This window comes from Medicago sativa, chromosome 4 (genome assembly GCF_051527215.1).
Source record: "Medicago sativa cultivar Bolivia chromosome 4, Bolivia_mono, whole genome shotgun sequence".
Taxonomy (NCBI): domain Eukaryota; kingdom Viridiplantae; phylum Streptophyta; class Magnoliopsida; order Fabales; family Fabaceae; genus Medicago; species Medicago sativa.
In genome coordinates, this window is record NC_140752.1 from 13,827,585 (window position 1) to 13,844,491 (window position 16,907).

A 16,907-nucleotide genomic window follows, 5' to 3' on the forward strand; every position below is an offset into this window, starting at 1 on the left:
AAACTTATGATTTAGGATTATGGATTTTGATTATATATGAAGAATTTCAGAGCTTAAAAGAAAATTTATCTTAATGCTCCCCCTCATTTTTATAATCCATTATGAGTTTTTAGAAGTTATAAAAGCTCCCCCTCATTTTTATAATCCATAGCATAAATAAAAATATGCAGATTTGAACCAACATCAATATTCATTCATTACTTATCATTCATGAAGTACAATTATATGATGAACATGGTTCAAAAACAAAAAAGAAATTCAAAGTACATATGATCATGCAAAAATGAAGTTTTATAAGACTTCAATAACTATTGATCACTTAGCCTACTTAGGGCCTAATACTTAGAAACTTAAGACATAATATCCTAAAGCTTCTCCCCCTTTAGTCATCTGCAAAAAGGATAGGGAGTAGGACCAGAAATGATTCAGGGAGTTGAATCCCCAGAATCTGAGGATGGTTCAGACTCAAAGACAGATGGATCATCAAAGATTGGTGGATCAATGGCCAGACCAGGAGCATGAACATTCTTAGTCCAATCAGCAAGTGCACAGACAATCTTGTGGGTTTTTGTTGAAACCCTGAGAGCCCTAACAGCTAACTTCTCAGCCTTTGAAGGCTTAGCAGGTTCAGCAGCATGAGAAGGTTCAGATTTCTCTCTATTGGCTGTGACAAAAGTGTTCAAAGAGTCAAACAGGGCAGACAAGTTTGGAAGCTTTTGAGTGGTTCTGGATTGAGGAGGTGGTGGTGTGGATGGTGGAATGGTGTTTGGTATTGGTAGAGAGGACACCAAATATTGGCTAATTCCAGCAGTAGACCCCATAGTTGATGTTGACAAGTTCACAAACTGAGCATGTTCCATGTTCTGATCAGAAGGAACATCCGGATTAACCTGAACATTCTGATTAGGTTGAACAAGATGCTGAACTTCCATAGAGGGCAAAGATCCTGTATCCAGTGGATTTGGATCTGCTGACAGCTGCTCAGTGGGAACATTCTGATCTCCAGCTTCCTGAACATTCTGATCAGTTGGCTGAATGTCTTCTTCTTGAGCATCTTGAAAGATCTCATTATAGAGATCATTTGTAGTATCTTCAATGTTGAGATCAAAGTCAGAATGTGTTCCAACATTCACTTGAACTTCATCATCAACTTCCATTTGTTGATTCTCACTTCCAAGAGTGTTTGATGCCAGGATTGTAGCAACTTCCTGTGTATCATTATCAACATTCTGAGCATCTTGCTCAGTATTTTCTTCAACTCTTAAATCTCCAGAAGGTGCTTCAACTTTCTGCTGACCTTCAGCAGATTCTCCAACATTCTCAACAACTTTCCTAGCAAGCATGGCTTCAAACTGTTGAGTGCTTGCTTCAACCAGCTCTCTTGCATGTTCAGCAATATGAGCAAATACTTCTTGAGCTGGAGTGGGTTTTCCTTTCTCATTATTGTGAGAACTTGATCCAATGACCTTCTTGGTATGCTTGTCAGACCTTTGTTTCTTTCTGACTTCTTGAACATTCTGATCAGCAGTTCTTTTTACTGATTCAGTCTTTTGAGGAATGGGCATGTTGGAGGAAGTGAGGCGTAGTTGACTTATGGTTTTAGCTGTGAACTTCATGAAAGTATCCAGACTTTCTTCTCCATTCAGAGACACACCAACAGCTTTGAAGATGGGTGTCAGATGCATCCCATATGGTAAACCAGCAACTTTTTGCTTGAAGGAGAAGCATTGGTCAATCATGTATTGAATCATGATATAGCAGAGATTTAGGGGAGTCTTGTTCATAAGATGATAAAGGATGCAAAGGTCTAGGTCTGTGATTGCATCAAAGGTTCCACATCTAGGTAAGATGGTGTGCCTAATCATGTTATGAAGGATTTTGGGAGCATCTTTGAGGTTTGTGGAGGTGAAATCAAGGTTTGGTTTGGTATACTCTAGGATGAGTTGCTCACGTGTCACATCTGAGCAAGAAAACCAAGTGTTAAAGAGTTGTTTACCTTGATTGGGAATGTTCAGAATGTTTGAGAGAGAGTCTTAAGTGACTTGGAACTTTACTCCTTTGACTGTGGACTCTAGGAATTTTTCTCCTTTTTCTTCCTTGACTCTCATTGATGCATAAAATTCTTTCACCAAGTCCTCAAAGGTTGGTTCTTGTGTAGAGACAAATCCTGACCATCCTTGAGGATCTGTGAAAACTTCCAAGTTCCAGCCCTTTGTTTTGAGACTTTCAAAATCAAAGAACTTTGCTCTGCTTAATGGCCTAGCTGCCATTTTCTCCAAGTTCTGAACCTTCAAAGCAGAGGCAAGAATGGCAATGTCCTTGCCTTTTCCTCTTCTCAAGGAAGGGGCTTCTTCCTCAACATTCTCTTCTTTTCCAACTTCTTCATTTTCCAGAGATGGAGAAGCAGTTTTCTCTAGAGGCAGAGCATCTGCAGCAATTTTCTTCCTCCTTTGGTAAACCTTCTTAGCAGTTTTAGCCATTTGAAGAAGAGTTTCACCAGTTTCTTCAGAATTTGCTTCCTCTTGAGCAATTTCTTTTCCCTTATCAGAAAGTTCTTCCTCAACTTTCTCTGTTTTGTCAGACTCGTCCTTTTCAGAGTGTGTTCCTTCCTCAGAAGCTGTTTCCTTTTCTTTCTTCTCATCATCAGATACTAGGTCCAAGTGAGAAGTGGTTGGTGTTGATGAAGATCCTCTTTTCATTCTTGTTGATCTTCTAGTAGCCTTAGGTTTTGGTTTGGCAGATTTTTTAGAAGATTTAGGTTTAGGAGAGTCAAATAGAGGAATGATCTCATCAGGAAGAATGGTATGAACAGCAGTTTCGTTGAGTGGAGAATGATCAGAGCGTTGATCAGCAGCGTGTGGTGGTGATTGGGAGTGAGAGCGAGAGGTGGTTTTGGTTCTCGCCATTTTTGTTAGAAAAACAGAGTGTTGAGAATTTTTTGAGAGAAAAAAAGAATGTTTGAAGATGTGATGAAATGTTTGGAGTTGGTTTAATGATTTATAGACCAACGTGTAAGAGTGGAAAGAGGAAATGAAGGAGTGTTGGCAGTTTTATTGGGAAAGATGAAAACTGAAAAGTTGTGGGAGAGAGAAAGAACTAGCCGTTTGACAAGATGGAAGGAGAGTGGTTGAAATAATTTTTAAGCTTTTGTCTAATGGACATAGCTTTAGCACAACAACCCTTAATCAAGCATTAAATGCTAGAGATTTTGAGAAGATTACTGGATTAAATCCCATGATTTCCTGCGTACAGGATTTTTACCCAGAATCTAAGACTGACTATTCTGAACCTTATGAACATTCTGACCTGAACTATCAGATGAACATTCTGATGAACATTCTGATTGTATGAACATTCTGATGAACATTCTGAACTCTTGAACATTCTGATGAATGTTCATATTAAGATTGATCTTACTGATTTAAATCAGATAATATCAAGGGGGTAAGTTTTAGGCCCTTAGTGATTTAATGATCAATCTTTATTAGGATTTTTAATGATTTGTAATTTCTCTTTAAGAAAATTAAATCTATCCTCAACAAGGGGTTTTGTGAAAATGTCAGCTAGTTGATTTTCTGTATCAACAAAGCTTAATGCAATATTCTTTTTCTGAACATGGTCTCTAATGAAATGATGCTTAATTTCAATATGCTTAGACCTAGAATGCTGAATAGGATTTTTAGACAGATTAATTGCACTTGTATTATCACAAAAAATAGGAACATTTGTGTACCTTAATGAGTAATCTTCCAACTGATTTCTTACCCATAACATTTGAGAGCAACAACTAGCTGCAGATACATACTCAGCTTCAGTTGTGGAGAGTGCAATGGTGTTTTGCTTTCTGCAAGACCATCCAATCAAAGCTTCTCCCAAGAATTGACAGGAGCCACTTGTACTCTTCCTCTCAACTTTGTCTCCAGCATAGTCAGCATCACAATATGCTACAAGATCAAAACTAGAACCTTTTCTATACCAAAGGCCAAGATCAGTAGTACCTACTAGATATCTAAAAATCCTTTTAACTGCAGTTAAATGAGATTCTTTTGCACATGTTTGAAATCTAGCACATAATCCTACTGCAAACACTATGTCAGGTCTGCTAGCAGTCAAATATAATAATGAACCTATCATGCCTCTATATTCTTTTTCAGAAATAGATTTTCCACTCTCATCCTTATCTAAACTTGAAGATGGATGCATAGGGGTGACCATGATTTTTGCCTCATTCATTTTATATTTTTTAAGAATGTCTTTGACATACTTTTCTTGACTAATGAAAATTCCATTCGGATGTTGTTTGATTTGTAAACCAAGGAAGAAACCAAGTTCACCCATCATGCTCATCTCAAATTCACTTTGCATAAGGTTGGAAAACTCTTCACACATTTTTTCTTTGGTAGCACCAAAAATAATATCATCCACATAAACTTGAACAATTAGTAAATCAGAGTTATGTGTTTTTCTAAAAAGTGTGGTATCAATTTTTCCTCTTGAAAAACCATTTTCAATCAAAAATGTGCTAAGTCTGTCATACCAAGCTCTAGGAGCTTGTTTAAGACCATAGAGTGCTTTAGTGAGTTTGAAAACATGATTTGGTTTTTCTTCATTTATGAAGCCAGGAGGTTGGCTTACATAAACTTCCTCATTTAAAAATCCATTTAAAAATGCACTTTTAACATCCATTTGAAAAAGTTTAATGCTTTTATGTGCAGCATATGCAAGAAGAATTCTGATGGCTTCTAACCTTGCCACTGGTGCAAAGGTCTCATCATAGTCAATACCTTCTTGTTGGTTGTAACCTTGAGCAACTAACCTTGCTTTGTTTCTGACAACCTTACCATTTTCATCAAGCTTGTTTCTGAAAACCCATCTTGTTCCAATGATGGTTTTCTCTTGATTATTTGGAACTAGGTTCCAAACTTTGTTTCTTTCAAACTGAGAAAGTTCTTCCTTCATGGCCTCAATCCAAGAGTCATCAATAATAGCTTCATTGATTGACTTGGGTTCCATTTGAGAGATCATTGCCATGTTGGCATCTTGAAAGGACAATCTGGTTCTTACACCATCAGTTGTGCTTCCAATGATTTGATCTACAGGATGATCTCCTACCATTCTCCAACTTCTGGGTGGACTTTGGAAGGTTTGGTCTTGAACATTCTGATCATCTTCTTTCTCTGCTGAAGTTTCAGTGTTCTGACTGGGAACATTCTGAAGTGCTGGCACTTCTGTGTCTTCACTTTCTTTTGGTTGAGAATGTTCATCATATTCATCAAATATGACATGCATACTAATTTCGACTGTCTGGGTTTTTAGATTGTACACTTTATAACCTTTAGAAGTTGTAGAGTATCCTAAAAAGATAGCTTTATCTGATTTAGGATCAAACTTACCCAATTTTTCTTTGTTGTTCAGAATGTAGCAATAGCAGCCAAATATGTGAAAATAAGATATGCTAGGTTTAATGTTTTTCCAGAGTTCATATGGGGTTTTATTAAGAACCTTTCTTATTGAAACTCTATTCAAAATGTAGCAAGATGTGTTAATGGCTTCTGCCCAAAAATAATCTTCAACATTTGATTCATTTAACATTGTTCTAGCCATTTCTTGCAAAGTCCTATTTTTTCTTTCAACAACTCCATTTTGTTGTGGAGTTCTTGCACAGGAAAAATTATGTTTAATACCATTTTCATCAAAGAATGTTTTGAAGGATGCATTTTCAAATTCTCCTCCATGATCACTCCTTACTGTAATGATATTAGAACCTTTTTCATTTTGAACTCTTTTACAAAAGTTTTGAAATGCTTCAAAAGATTCATCCTTGTGTTTTAAAAATAGAACCCATGTAAATCTGGAAAAATCATCAACAATAACAAAACCATATCTTTTGCCAGTTAGACTTGCAGTTTGAACTGGACCAAAAAGATCTATGTGAAGTAGTTCTAAAGGTTTCTGAGTTGAAATAAACTCAATGGTTTTAAAACTACTTTTTACTTGTTTACCTTTAACACAAGCTTCACAGATCTTGTCCTTGTCAAAACTGATCTTAGGCAAACCTCTAACTAGATCAAGTTGAGAAAGTTTAGCAATGGTTTTCATGCTTATATGACCAGCCCTTTTGTGCCAAATCCATTTGTCTTTTTCAAGAGACATAAAACAGGATTCTGCAGGCATATCATTTAGTTCTAAAACATACAAGTTCTTTCTTCTTGATCCAGTGAAAAACAACTTGTTAGAGGAGGTCTGTCTTATTTCACATATGTTAGGTTTAAAGATCACTTCAAATCCACTATCACATAATTGACTTATGCTAAGTAGATTGTGTTTTAAACCTTCTACATACTGAACATTTTCTATTTTAGCAGAGTTAGGCTTACCTATAGTACCTTTACCTCTGATCTTACCTTTGTCATTATTTCCAAATGTTACCAGTCCTCCATCCTTCTTTTCAAGGGTCAGAAAACAGTTCCTGTCACCTGTCATGTGCCTAGAACAACCACTATCCAGGTACCATGGCTTTGTTCTAGCACCCTGAGGCAGGACCTACATTTGACAAGATAAAAACTTTAGGTACCCATGTAATGTTGGGTCCTTGAGGGTTAGTTCTTCTAAGAGATCTTTCCTTATTGTAACATTCTGTCTTGTAGGGTCAGATTTGTTACAGTAGGAACATATCTTCTTAGCCTTCTCAGCCTTTTGTGAACCTTCTGATCTATTGAGATGAGAACGTTCTGAACTAAGATTAATCATATTTTTTCTGATAAATTTCTTCTTAGCATGACATACTGATTCATTATGTCCTGGCTTATTACAATAAGAACATTTCATTTTAATCTCAGTTTTCTTAGGTACAAAACTTTCAATGATTTTGCTAGGATTTTTAAAACCTAAACCAGATTTTTCAGCAATGTTACTTTGAGATCCCAAAATGTTTTGAAATGTTTCTGTAGATTTTATAAAACATGTAAGATCATTTTTTAATCTTTCAACTTCCTTTTTCAAAAGTTTATTTTCCTTTTGCATTTCAGAAGGTATAGATAAAATGCCTTTTTGTTTCTTGTTTAATTCTTTTTGTCTTTTTGACATTTCAAAATGGGAATCTTGCAAAACTTGTATGGTTTTTCTAGATTCATCATACTTGTTTTGAAGTGTTTCTTTTTCTGCCTTTATCTCAGAAAGTTCTTTGATTAAAGAATGACATCTATTAGTTAAGAAGTTTGAGTCATATAAAAGACTATCTATTTTACTTTCAAGATCTTTGTAAAAAGAATCAGTTTTATAGATAATTACCTCTTCTTCATCATCTGACTGAGCCATCAATCCCATGTTGGCTTCTTCATCTTCTTGAGGTTCTGATTCTTCCAAGTCATCCCAAGTGATCATTGCCTTTTTCTTGAAGGGAGGTTTCCTTTGCACTTTCTTGATGTCAGGACATTCACTCTTGTAGTGTCCAGTTTTGTTGCAGCCATAACAAGTGACTTGGCTTTTGTCAGCTTCAGTTCTTGTGCTGTTGTTGGTGTTTGGAAACTTCTTTCTGATCTGATTTCTTCTTAACATCATTCTTTGAATTCTTTTGGAGATTAGAGCAAGTTCATCTTCAGCTTCTTCTTCATGAACTTCTTCTAATTCTTGTGGTTCTTGCACATCATCATCAGCTACTGATGGAGTTTGCTGAGATGCTTTCAAGGCAAGTGTCTTTACCTTCTTTACTGGTTTGTCTCCTTCAAGTACAACTTCATGAGCCCTCAGTGAACCAATGAGATCTTCTAGGTTCATGGTTTTTAAATCCTTGGCCTGAGTGATTGCAGTGACCATAGGTCTCCACACACTAGGAAGACATCTTAGGATTTTTCTGATCCTATCATGAGTGGAATATGCCTTTCCAAGAGATCTCATTTCATTTACTATTGTAGTAAATCTAGCATACATCTCATCAATGGTTTCATTTTCACTCATTTCAAAGACTTCAAACTTTCTGACACCAATGTCAATTCTAGTTTCTTTGACATGAGATGTACCTTCATGATGTATTCTCAGAGTATCCCATACCTCTTTAGCATTCTTACATTCATCAACTCTTTCACTTTCTTCCATAGTTAGTGCACATGATAAAAAGAGTCTAGCTTTAGAGTTTAACAATACCTGAGCCTTTTCATCTGTTGACCATGAACTCTTTTCTTTGACAGCTCCTTCTTTGGTTGTTGGAACAAAGTCTCCATCTGTGATGACTTGCCACATATCATTGTCTTGAGATCTGAGAAAGAGCTCCATTTTGCCTTTCCAGAAGTAGTAGTTTGAGCCATCAAAAAGAGGTGGTCTGTTTGATGATCCTCCTTCAGCTATGTACTTGACTTTAGACATACTTCCTGAATCTTTTCTCTAACACTTGTTTAAGTGTTCAAACCCTTAGAACCAGGCTCTGGTGCCAATTGAAGTAGATAAAATAGTCACAAGAAAGGGGGGGTTTGAATTGTGACCCTTTAAAAATAACTTGTAACTTAAAAATAATTCTCAAGAAAATTCTTGGAATGGTTAAGTTAACTTTCTGAACTCAGAACGTTCTGAAGTTCATACACAGAAACTGATTAATGAAGTAAATGTGTTGGTGTGTGTTGTGTATACTGAAATTAAAGAGTATAAGGAAGAAAGAAAGAACACACAGAGATTTATAGAGGTTCACCCAATGTGGGCTAGTCCTCTCCTCACAATCTTGTGAGAGTTTTCCACTATGATGCTTGAGATAACTTCTCAACTCCTGCACCTTACAAACTGTGTTCACCTGAACACTTACAACCTGTATTCTCTAAGCCTCGGCAGGCTTGCACCTTGTTGCTAAGTTACCCACTTAGACTTTTACAATTCTTGCTCAAGCTAACACTTTAGAACCCCTAAAGCTAGATGAGACTTTGTTACAATTTGTGTGAAAGTTTGAATGTGAATCAGACAAACAGAAGAAGAGAGGAAGGAAGAAGTTATCTGTGAATAAGATAACAAAGAGGGAGAAAGAAAATTGATGTACATTATAAAGAAGGTAAGAAGAAAGCCTTCAGTGATGATCAATTGAATTGCAAGAGCTTCAAACAAATTAAGTTGTTTTCTTGTATGCTTTGCAATGGTGCAAGTAATGCTGAGCCTTTGATCTCTATTTATAGAGTTTTTGGGCTCATATAGCCGTTGTAAGGTGACCAATGGTGTTATGCCACGTGTCCTGGGCCCCACAAGCTTTTACTTGAAAATCTGGGTGAACATTCTGACCATCAGAATGTTGTTGAGTTCCCAGGATGAACATCAGAATGTTGCTGTGTTCTTCATCAGAATGTTGGATATTCATGATGTTCTTCATCTGGGTTCATCATGGATGAATGTTGGATGAATATCTGGGCTTGCCCAGCACGTGGTATGAGATTTGTATGAGTTTTATCCTCCAAAAAGTAGCCTTTCCATATGCATCCAGTTTTGCTGGAAAAGGTGGGATAAAGTACACCAAATCTGTCTTGGACTTTGTGCAGGAGAGAGAGAGCAGTGGATTTGCAACTTCAGGCCCATGCTTCAAAGAAATCTGCTTGTTTACAGCTCAGAGGTCAGGTTATCTCTGATGCAAGATCTCTTTTGCTTTGCTTGCTAACTTTTTACCAACTACACTGTTCATTGGCTGAAGCATGCGCAGACATGAACATTCTGACCATCAGAATGTTCCATTTGTGCTTACTTTAGGATGATTTGTAAGACTAGCTTTTAATGTAATCAATCCTAATAGTAAGGACATAACTGAAGTGCAGTGAATGCAATATCTAGGATTAAATTCACATTGGAATATTCCTAGTACTTTAATGTTCATAGTCTTGGATGAACATTAAAGATCCTTTTCACATGATTCCTTGTTCATGCCTTTATTTGTTGATAGGCCCATGCAAATGTACTTTTCTGGACCTTTCATTTATGTCAAATGTACTAGCATGTTCTTCACGTTCTTGATGAACCTAGGTTTGCTTATGAACACCCTTCTGGGTTTCCATCAGAACGTTCAGCTTTCTGATCAACATTCTGACCAACCTTCTGAACTAACTTTCTGAACTTAGATTTAGTTCATGAGTTTAAATGTCCTTTGATTTGGTATGATTTAAACCTGTTCCTGTCTTAGTAAAACACTCAAGAGCACAAGTTAAATACCAAGGAATTAATCAAAGTCCATTTAATCCTTTAATCATTTAAAGTTTATTCTCTTTAAAATTAATTAGGGATTTTGCCTCAACATGTGGTACCATTCTAGGGCATAAGCCCTCATCTCTTTTGAGCATAAATATACTCATAGGGCATGAGCCCTCGTCGTTATTGAGCAAAAGCTCCTAGGGCATGAGCCATCGTCTTTAGGGTGAATGACAAAGCATTCCAGGGCATCAACCCTCTTCTTTAATGATGATGCATGGAATCAACAACAATACTTTGACGACCAACAACTTCAACGACATCGACAGACAACTTACAACTTAAACGACATTGACAAACTACTTACAACTTTGAAGACATTGACGACAACTGTGGTAACGACAATGATAGCGACTTCACATCATAATTTCATATTCATCAATCATAAACAACGTCATATAACATCGTATTTAAACATCAACAATTCATCATATAACATCGTATTTAAACATCAACAATTCATCATATAACATCGTATTCAAACATCAACAATTCAAACATAATATATTATACACAACAAATTTTTATGTCAAACCAAGGCTACTGGAAAGATATCACAATTATCAAGCAACTTTCATGTTTATACCAAAGACCAATTCAAAACAGAACGTGTGAAACAGACGCAAAAACATGAAACAGAGAATGTTGTCACCGTACAATTTTGCTAAGACCTCCGCGGAGTATTTTCATCATAACTCAAAAACTAAAAGTCATTTTTACGTCAAACCAAAGCCACTAGAAAGCTAACAAAATTATCTAAAACTTTCATGTTTACACTCAAGGCCAATTCTGTACCGATCAATACCAGTTTTCGTTTCGAAATCGAAAAAGTTGTGCAGAAAGTCCATAAAAATTCACTGTGACCTACGTGCAGTAATTTGACCATAACTCAAGTTCTATAAATCATTTTGATGCCAGACCAACGACATTAGAAAACTAACATCCATACCTACAACTTTCGTGTTTACACCTAAGACCAATTATGTACCGATCAATACCAGTTTCTATTTCAAAATTCGGGACGGAGATAAGAACAAAATCAGGAAAAGCAACTTATATTATTCAAACTTCACATTCATTCAAAAATCATCACAATCAACAACAACAACTCAACATAATTCATATCCAATTCATAATATGACATTAACAACAACAATCATCAACAACCAGAAATCAACAACAACATAACATAAATCATCAATTATCACTCTTAACCCTAATTCTCCAATTCTCAAAAACTAAACCTACGACATGTTAAATGAAATTGTCAGAATCATAGACTCAAGATTATTGAATGATAGTCTCACCCTTACCTTAGATTAATTGATTGCAAGAATTCTACAGACTTCTCTTCTCTGGTTCTTCTCTTCTCTAGGTTTCTCCTCTTTCTCCCAAAAACAGTTTGCACGTAATCCTTATTTTCTAACTCTGACTCTCCTCTTTATATATAAATCCTTAACCTACTTATTTTCCCTTATTTCCAATTCTGCCCCAAAGCCTCATTATTCTAAATAATTATATTTTTCCACTAAATATATTCTCCCACTAAATATATTATCCCACTAAATATATTCTTCCACTAAATATATTCTCCCTCTAAATATACTTTAATAAATAATAAAATAAAGTCACTCAATAAAATATCAACATATCACATAATTAAATAAATCATATAATTCGACTCTATCTCAAGAAAAATAATTAAATAACAAGGAGGACGTTACATATGCAATTTGTTCAAAACTTTAGTTACACAAATATCTACAAAAATTAAGTCATTGAAATTGGAATTAAATAAACTAAGGGTTTGTTTGGAAAGCCATATAGTTGAGCTTATATCTTATACACTCATTTGATTAAAAAAGATCAGTTTAAAAATCATAACTTTCTCATTAGCTTATAGTTTTTTTTTTTTTTTTTTTTTGAAAGAAAGAAACTTATAGCATTTCATTAATAATAATAGTTTCAATACAATGTGGGATAACATAATAAATCATGGGACTAGCTAAGGATGTGGCTTCTCTTGCAAGGGCATGAGCCGCCGCATTCGCTTGTCGCCTAATAAACTCGACCCGGGAGTTTGTAAAGGAGGTGGAAAAAATCTCACGGCACGCGTCAATTATATTACCAAACTCTGTGACATCGATCGTGCGGGAGTGGAAGGCATCTCGTGTGATTTTTGAGTCAATCTCAAAATCTATATTGTCAAAATGCATGTCTTGCATCCATTGAATGGCATGATATAGACCTAACGCCTCGCTGACAGCCACGGGATAAATTTGATCAAAATTCAACACTTTAGCTAGCACAAAGATTCCAGACTCATCACGAATACACACGCCGATACCTGTCCTCTGAAATCGTTCCGAAAACGCTGCGTCTATATTACACTTGAGTCTCCCATTAGTCGGAGGTGTCCATCTCGGCTGAGCAGCAGCTGCTGATCTGTTCTGCTGCTGTACTAGAGCTTGCACAGAGATAGCAGACTGCTGATGCTGCTGTGCGTGAGGCTGCACAGAGATAGCAGACTGCTGCTGCTGCAAATTCTCTTGCTGAGACGCTGCTGAACGCGGTCGGTTTGCTTCTTGCCAATCTTCAATCAAATGTCGAGCCCTGTCAACAACCTGGGCACTATTTTCATCAGCATTCTCCCAAATTTTAAGGTTTCTATGCTTCCATAAACTCCAAAAAATAGCAGCAATCCGTTGTTGAAAGTTCATTGGCAGATTATGTAGTAAATAAAAAATGGTATTAACAGCATTATCCGACTGTATTGCTGCATTTTGAACTTCATGCCAAATTCCGGCGGAATTCCAAACTTGGATAGCAAAAGAACATTCAAATAAAAGGTGATTCAAGTCCTCATGAGCAGCATCACAACTTGCACAGTCCATTGGACATGAGACCCCTTTATCTTGCAATCGAACTCTAGTCGGTAAGCATCCCCGACACATACGCCATAACAGATTTTTAACCTTCGGCGGTACTTTTAATTGCCAAATGCTCTGCCAATTACCCGGACGACGGAGGTGAGAAACATCAATTAACTCTTCCACACATAAACGATATGCACTCCGCACCGTATAACAGCCATTTCTTTCCGCTTTCCAAATGAGGCGATCATGGATAACTTGGTCATACAGAGGCGTATGCAAGATTGCTGCAGCAATATCAGTTCTAAAAATCTGTTGAATAAGAGGTGCATTCCAATTCTTACCATGTTCAGATATTAAACTTTGAACATTAAAGTCGCGAACATAAACACCTTCTGCAATATTTCCATCAATAGATCCTCCATCAGCCAACCAAGGTGCATCAAGGATAGGAATAGTTGCACCAGAGCCAATGCTCCATCTTGCTCCACCACGAACAATGAAACGGGAACGTAGAATACTCCTCCAAACATAACTCGGATTATGACCAATGCTAGCATTAAGAAAGGATTTAGTCGGAAAATATCTAGCTTTAAAAATACGAGAGACAAGGGAATGTGGCTCCGAAAGAAATTTCCAAGCTTGCTTTCCTAACATCGCAAGATTAAAGGTGGACAGATCCTTAAAGCCCATTCCCCCGTGAGATTTGTGCATGGACAACTTTTCCCAACTCAGCCAATTAATACCCCTACGAGTGGTTCTACCATGACCCCACCAAAACGAGTTCACCATCCTTTCGATAGAAGTAATAAGTGTATCTGGAATTTGGAAAAGACTCATGACATAAGATGGAATAGCTTGGAGTACCGACTTAATCATGACCTCCCGTCCCGCCTTCGAAAGACACTTGCTACTCCAAGAGTTGATTCTTTGCCATACCCGGTCTTTAATGAAAGAAAATATGGCTGTCCTATTTCTCCCGATCATAGACGGCATGCCTAAATACTTACTTGTTCCCAACACAGCCCTGACCGCCAAAATATTAGTAATATTATACTTCAAAGCATCAGACACGTTTCTGCTATAGAATATTTCTGACTTCGGCAAACTAATAGCTTGGCCTGACGCCGCCTCATAAGTATTCAGAATATTTTTCATAACTTGTGCCTGACTTTCTTCTGCTTTAAAGAACAAAAAACAGTCATCAGCAAACAACAAATGAGAAACTGACGGAGCCCCGCGACAAATGCTAGTGCCGGAAATAGTTTCATTTTCCTCGGCATTTCGTATTAAGGAAGAAAGACCCTCTGCACAAATAATAAAAAGATACGGGGAGAGGGGGTCCCCTTGACGCAGACCTCGCCCTGGAATAACAGGTCCAACATGTTCCCCATTCACAAGGACATTATAGTCAACCGATTCAACACACATAGACATCCATTGAATCCACTTGTAACTAAATCCCATTTTTTCCATGACTGCCTTCAGATAATCCCAATCCATTCTGTCATAAGCTTTGCTGATGTCAAGTTTAAGAGCAACAAACTTATCATTTCCTCTAGTTTTTGTCTTCATAAAATGGATAACCTCAATAGCAACCATCGCATTATCTAGTACGGATCTATTAGGAACGAAAGCCGACTGATTGTCAGAGATGCACTTATGAAGAATTATTTTGAGTCTGTTAGCAAGTACCTTGGAAATGAGCTTGTATAACACATTACAAAGAGCAATGGGGCGCCAATCCTTCATAGAAATTTGGGAGTTACCTTTTGGTATTAAAGCAATATTCGTCATGTTCAGGTCGGGTGGGAAGGTTCCTGTGTCTAGCCAAATGCAACATTCTTTGAAAATCTCATCACTACACATGTTCCAAAATTGTTGATAAAAACCCGGACTGTAGCCATCCGGCCCAGAGCATTTATCCGGATGCATGGAGAACATAGCCTCACGAAATTCTTCCTTGGTGAAAGGTTCTGTAAGTTTTACATTATCATCATCTGTCACGGACTGTCGGATAACTTGTATAACAGGGGCCGCATGATTATTATTTTTTTTGGAATAACTCCAAAAAATAATTCTTTGCAATTTCACACATACCGTTGCTGTCAGAGATCTTATTACCTGATGTGTCCTCAAGAGATAAAATTCGGTTAACCTTCTTTCTTGCAGTAGCAGAGGCATGAAAGAATTTCGTGTTCCGGTCACCGTCTCGATACCAATGAGTTTTAGCACGCTGCCGCCAATAAGCATCTTCTTGAGATAACAACCTGCTCATTTTCTTCCTCAGCCGCACCACCTTGTCTTGGTTATAACCTGTACTATTGAGACGGACATTTTGAATTTGGCGCCGACATTCTTCAATATCAATCTTTAATTTATTGCAATTTTCTCTATTCCAATTCACCATATCAGCCGCACAATGACTCAATTTAGGCATCAACGAATAAACATTATGTTCCTGCCAAGCATCATTCACTAACTCCTTGAAACCTGGTTCCAAAAACCATGCATTCTCATAGCGAAAATTTCGTTTATGAAGGTGAGGACGCTGCACCGGACTTCTATTCAAAAGAATAGGATAATGGTCGGAAGACGGAGCAGCAAGGTTCTCTAAAGTTGCAGTTGGAAACATGTTAAACCAAGCACTATTAGCAAGCGCTCTATCAAGCCGCTCTTCTACCGCACGTGGCGTACCTAAACTCTTGAACCAAGTGAAAGGGTAGCCTTCCATCGGAACATCAACCAAGCCAGAATCAAGAACCGCTTGCCTAAATCCATTTATTAACCAATTAGAACGGAGGTTTCTTCCTCTTTTTTCACTAGCATCCATTATATCATTAAAATCACCAAGGATGCACCAAGGGCCTGTAAATTGATTAGATAACTGTCGAAGGAAGTCCCACGCTAGACGCCTACGTCCCCCTTCAGGGTACCCGTAATATCCGGTGAGTCTCCAAGGACCATGAACAGAGTCGGTAATTTCAACGGTAATGTGATTGTTTGAATAATTAACAAGTTGACAATTAGAAGAAGTGCGCCAAAATAAAGCAAGACCACCGCTTCTACCGGTGCAATCAATAGAAAAACAAGAATCAAAACCAAGCAAATATCGAAAAGCTTCAATCTTATTTCGGTGAACCAAAGTCTCACTTAAAAATAGTACATCTGGATTGAAGTGTCGAGCGAGATATTTCAAATCAGGAACTGCGCTCGGGCTGCCTAATCCCCGGCAGTTCCAACTAATGACACTCATCTGACAGCCCTAAAAAAACCCTTATTCCAAAACTGGAGAATCACACAAAACCAAACGGCGGCTGTTAAAACACTCACAGGAATTAATTTGTTTTGCGGCCAAGGAATATGAAGAAAGAAATGAGAATCACACAATCACTAAGATAAAAGGCTTATATGGAGAAAAGAACCCAAAGACTGAATTGGTAATGCTAATATATGGAATAAGCATACAATTATCAATCGGTGATGTAATCATAATTCTTGTGCAACGAGCAATTAAAGGGAAATTTAGCAAAAACCTGACCAGCCATGCCACATGGAGATATCCATCAAGGATAGAAAACAAAAACGATCAAGATTGATATGAATTCAATCTAATCGACAGCCAAACTCTCACAGAGGGCGGAGAGAAAACCAGATCGGCAATTATCAATCTATTGATAGGGGCCTCTCATGATGTACTCTGATTGATAACTATTCTTGCTGAAAGAAGGAAAAATATTGGATGTACAAAATATTAGAAATAATTACGACACACATTATGGATTTTGGGATAAAAATGAGTTCAACGAAAATTCAATTAGCATACTA

The 16,907-nt window shown here is 37.2% G+C and overlaps 3 protein-coding genes across 3 annotated transcripts; all 3 read right to left on the reverse strand.

Annotated features, from left to right (window-relative positions):
- Nucleotides 1-425: 425 nt before the first annotated feature.
- On the reverse strand, nucleotides 426-1,865 carry LOC146926505 (uncharacterized). Its single transcript, XM_085706921.1, has one exon. It carries the CDS (start codon nucleotides 1,863-1,865, stop codon nucleotides 426-428), a length of 1,440 nt encoding a protein of 479 aa, XP_085563047.1.
- A 1,609-nt stretch (nucleotides 1,866-3,474) lies between these two features.
- LOC146926506 (uncharacterized) lies at nucleotides 3,475-8,361 on the reverse strand. Its single transcript, XM_085706922.1, has 3 exons — nucleotides 6,634-8,361; nucleotides 6,003-6,543; nucleotides 3,475-5,552 (listed from the first exon to the last, which is right to left on the reverse strand). Exons 1-3 carry the CDS (start codon nucleotides 8,359-8,361, stop codon nucleotides 3,475-3,477), a joined length of 4,347 nt encoding a protein of 1,448 aa, XP_085563048.1.
- A 7,004-nt stretch (nucleotides 8,362-15,365) lies between these two features.
- Nucleotides 15,366-16,335, reverse strand: LOC146926507 (uncharacterized). The gene is made up of 2 exons (XM_085706923.1): nucleotides 15,487-16,335; nucleotides 15,366-15,395 (listed from the first exon to the last, which is right to left on the reverse strand). Exons 1-2 carry the CDS (start codon nucleotides 16,333-16,335, stop codon nucleotides 15,366-15,368), a joined length of 879 nt encoding a protein of 292 aa, XP_085563049.1.
- Nucleotides 16,336-16,907: the final 572 nt, after the last annotated feature.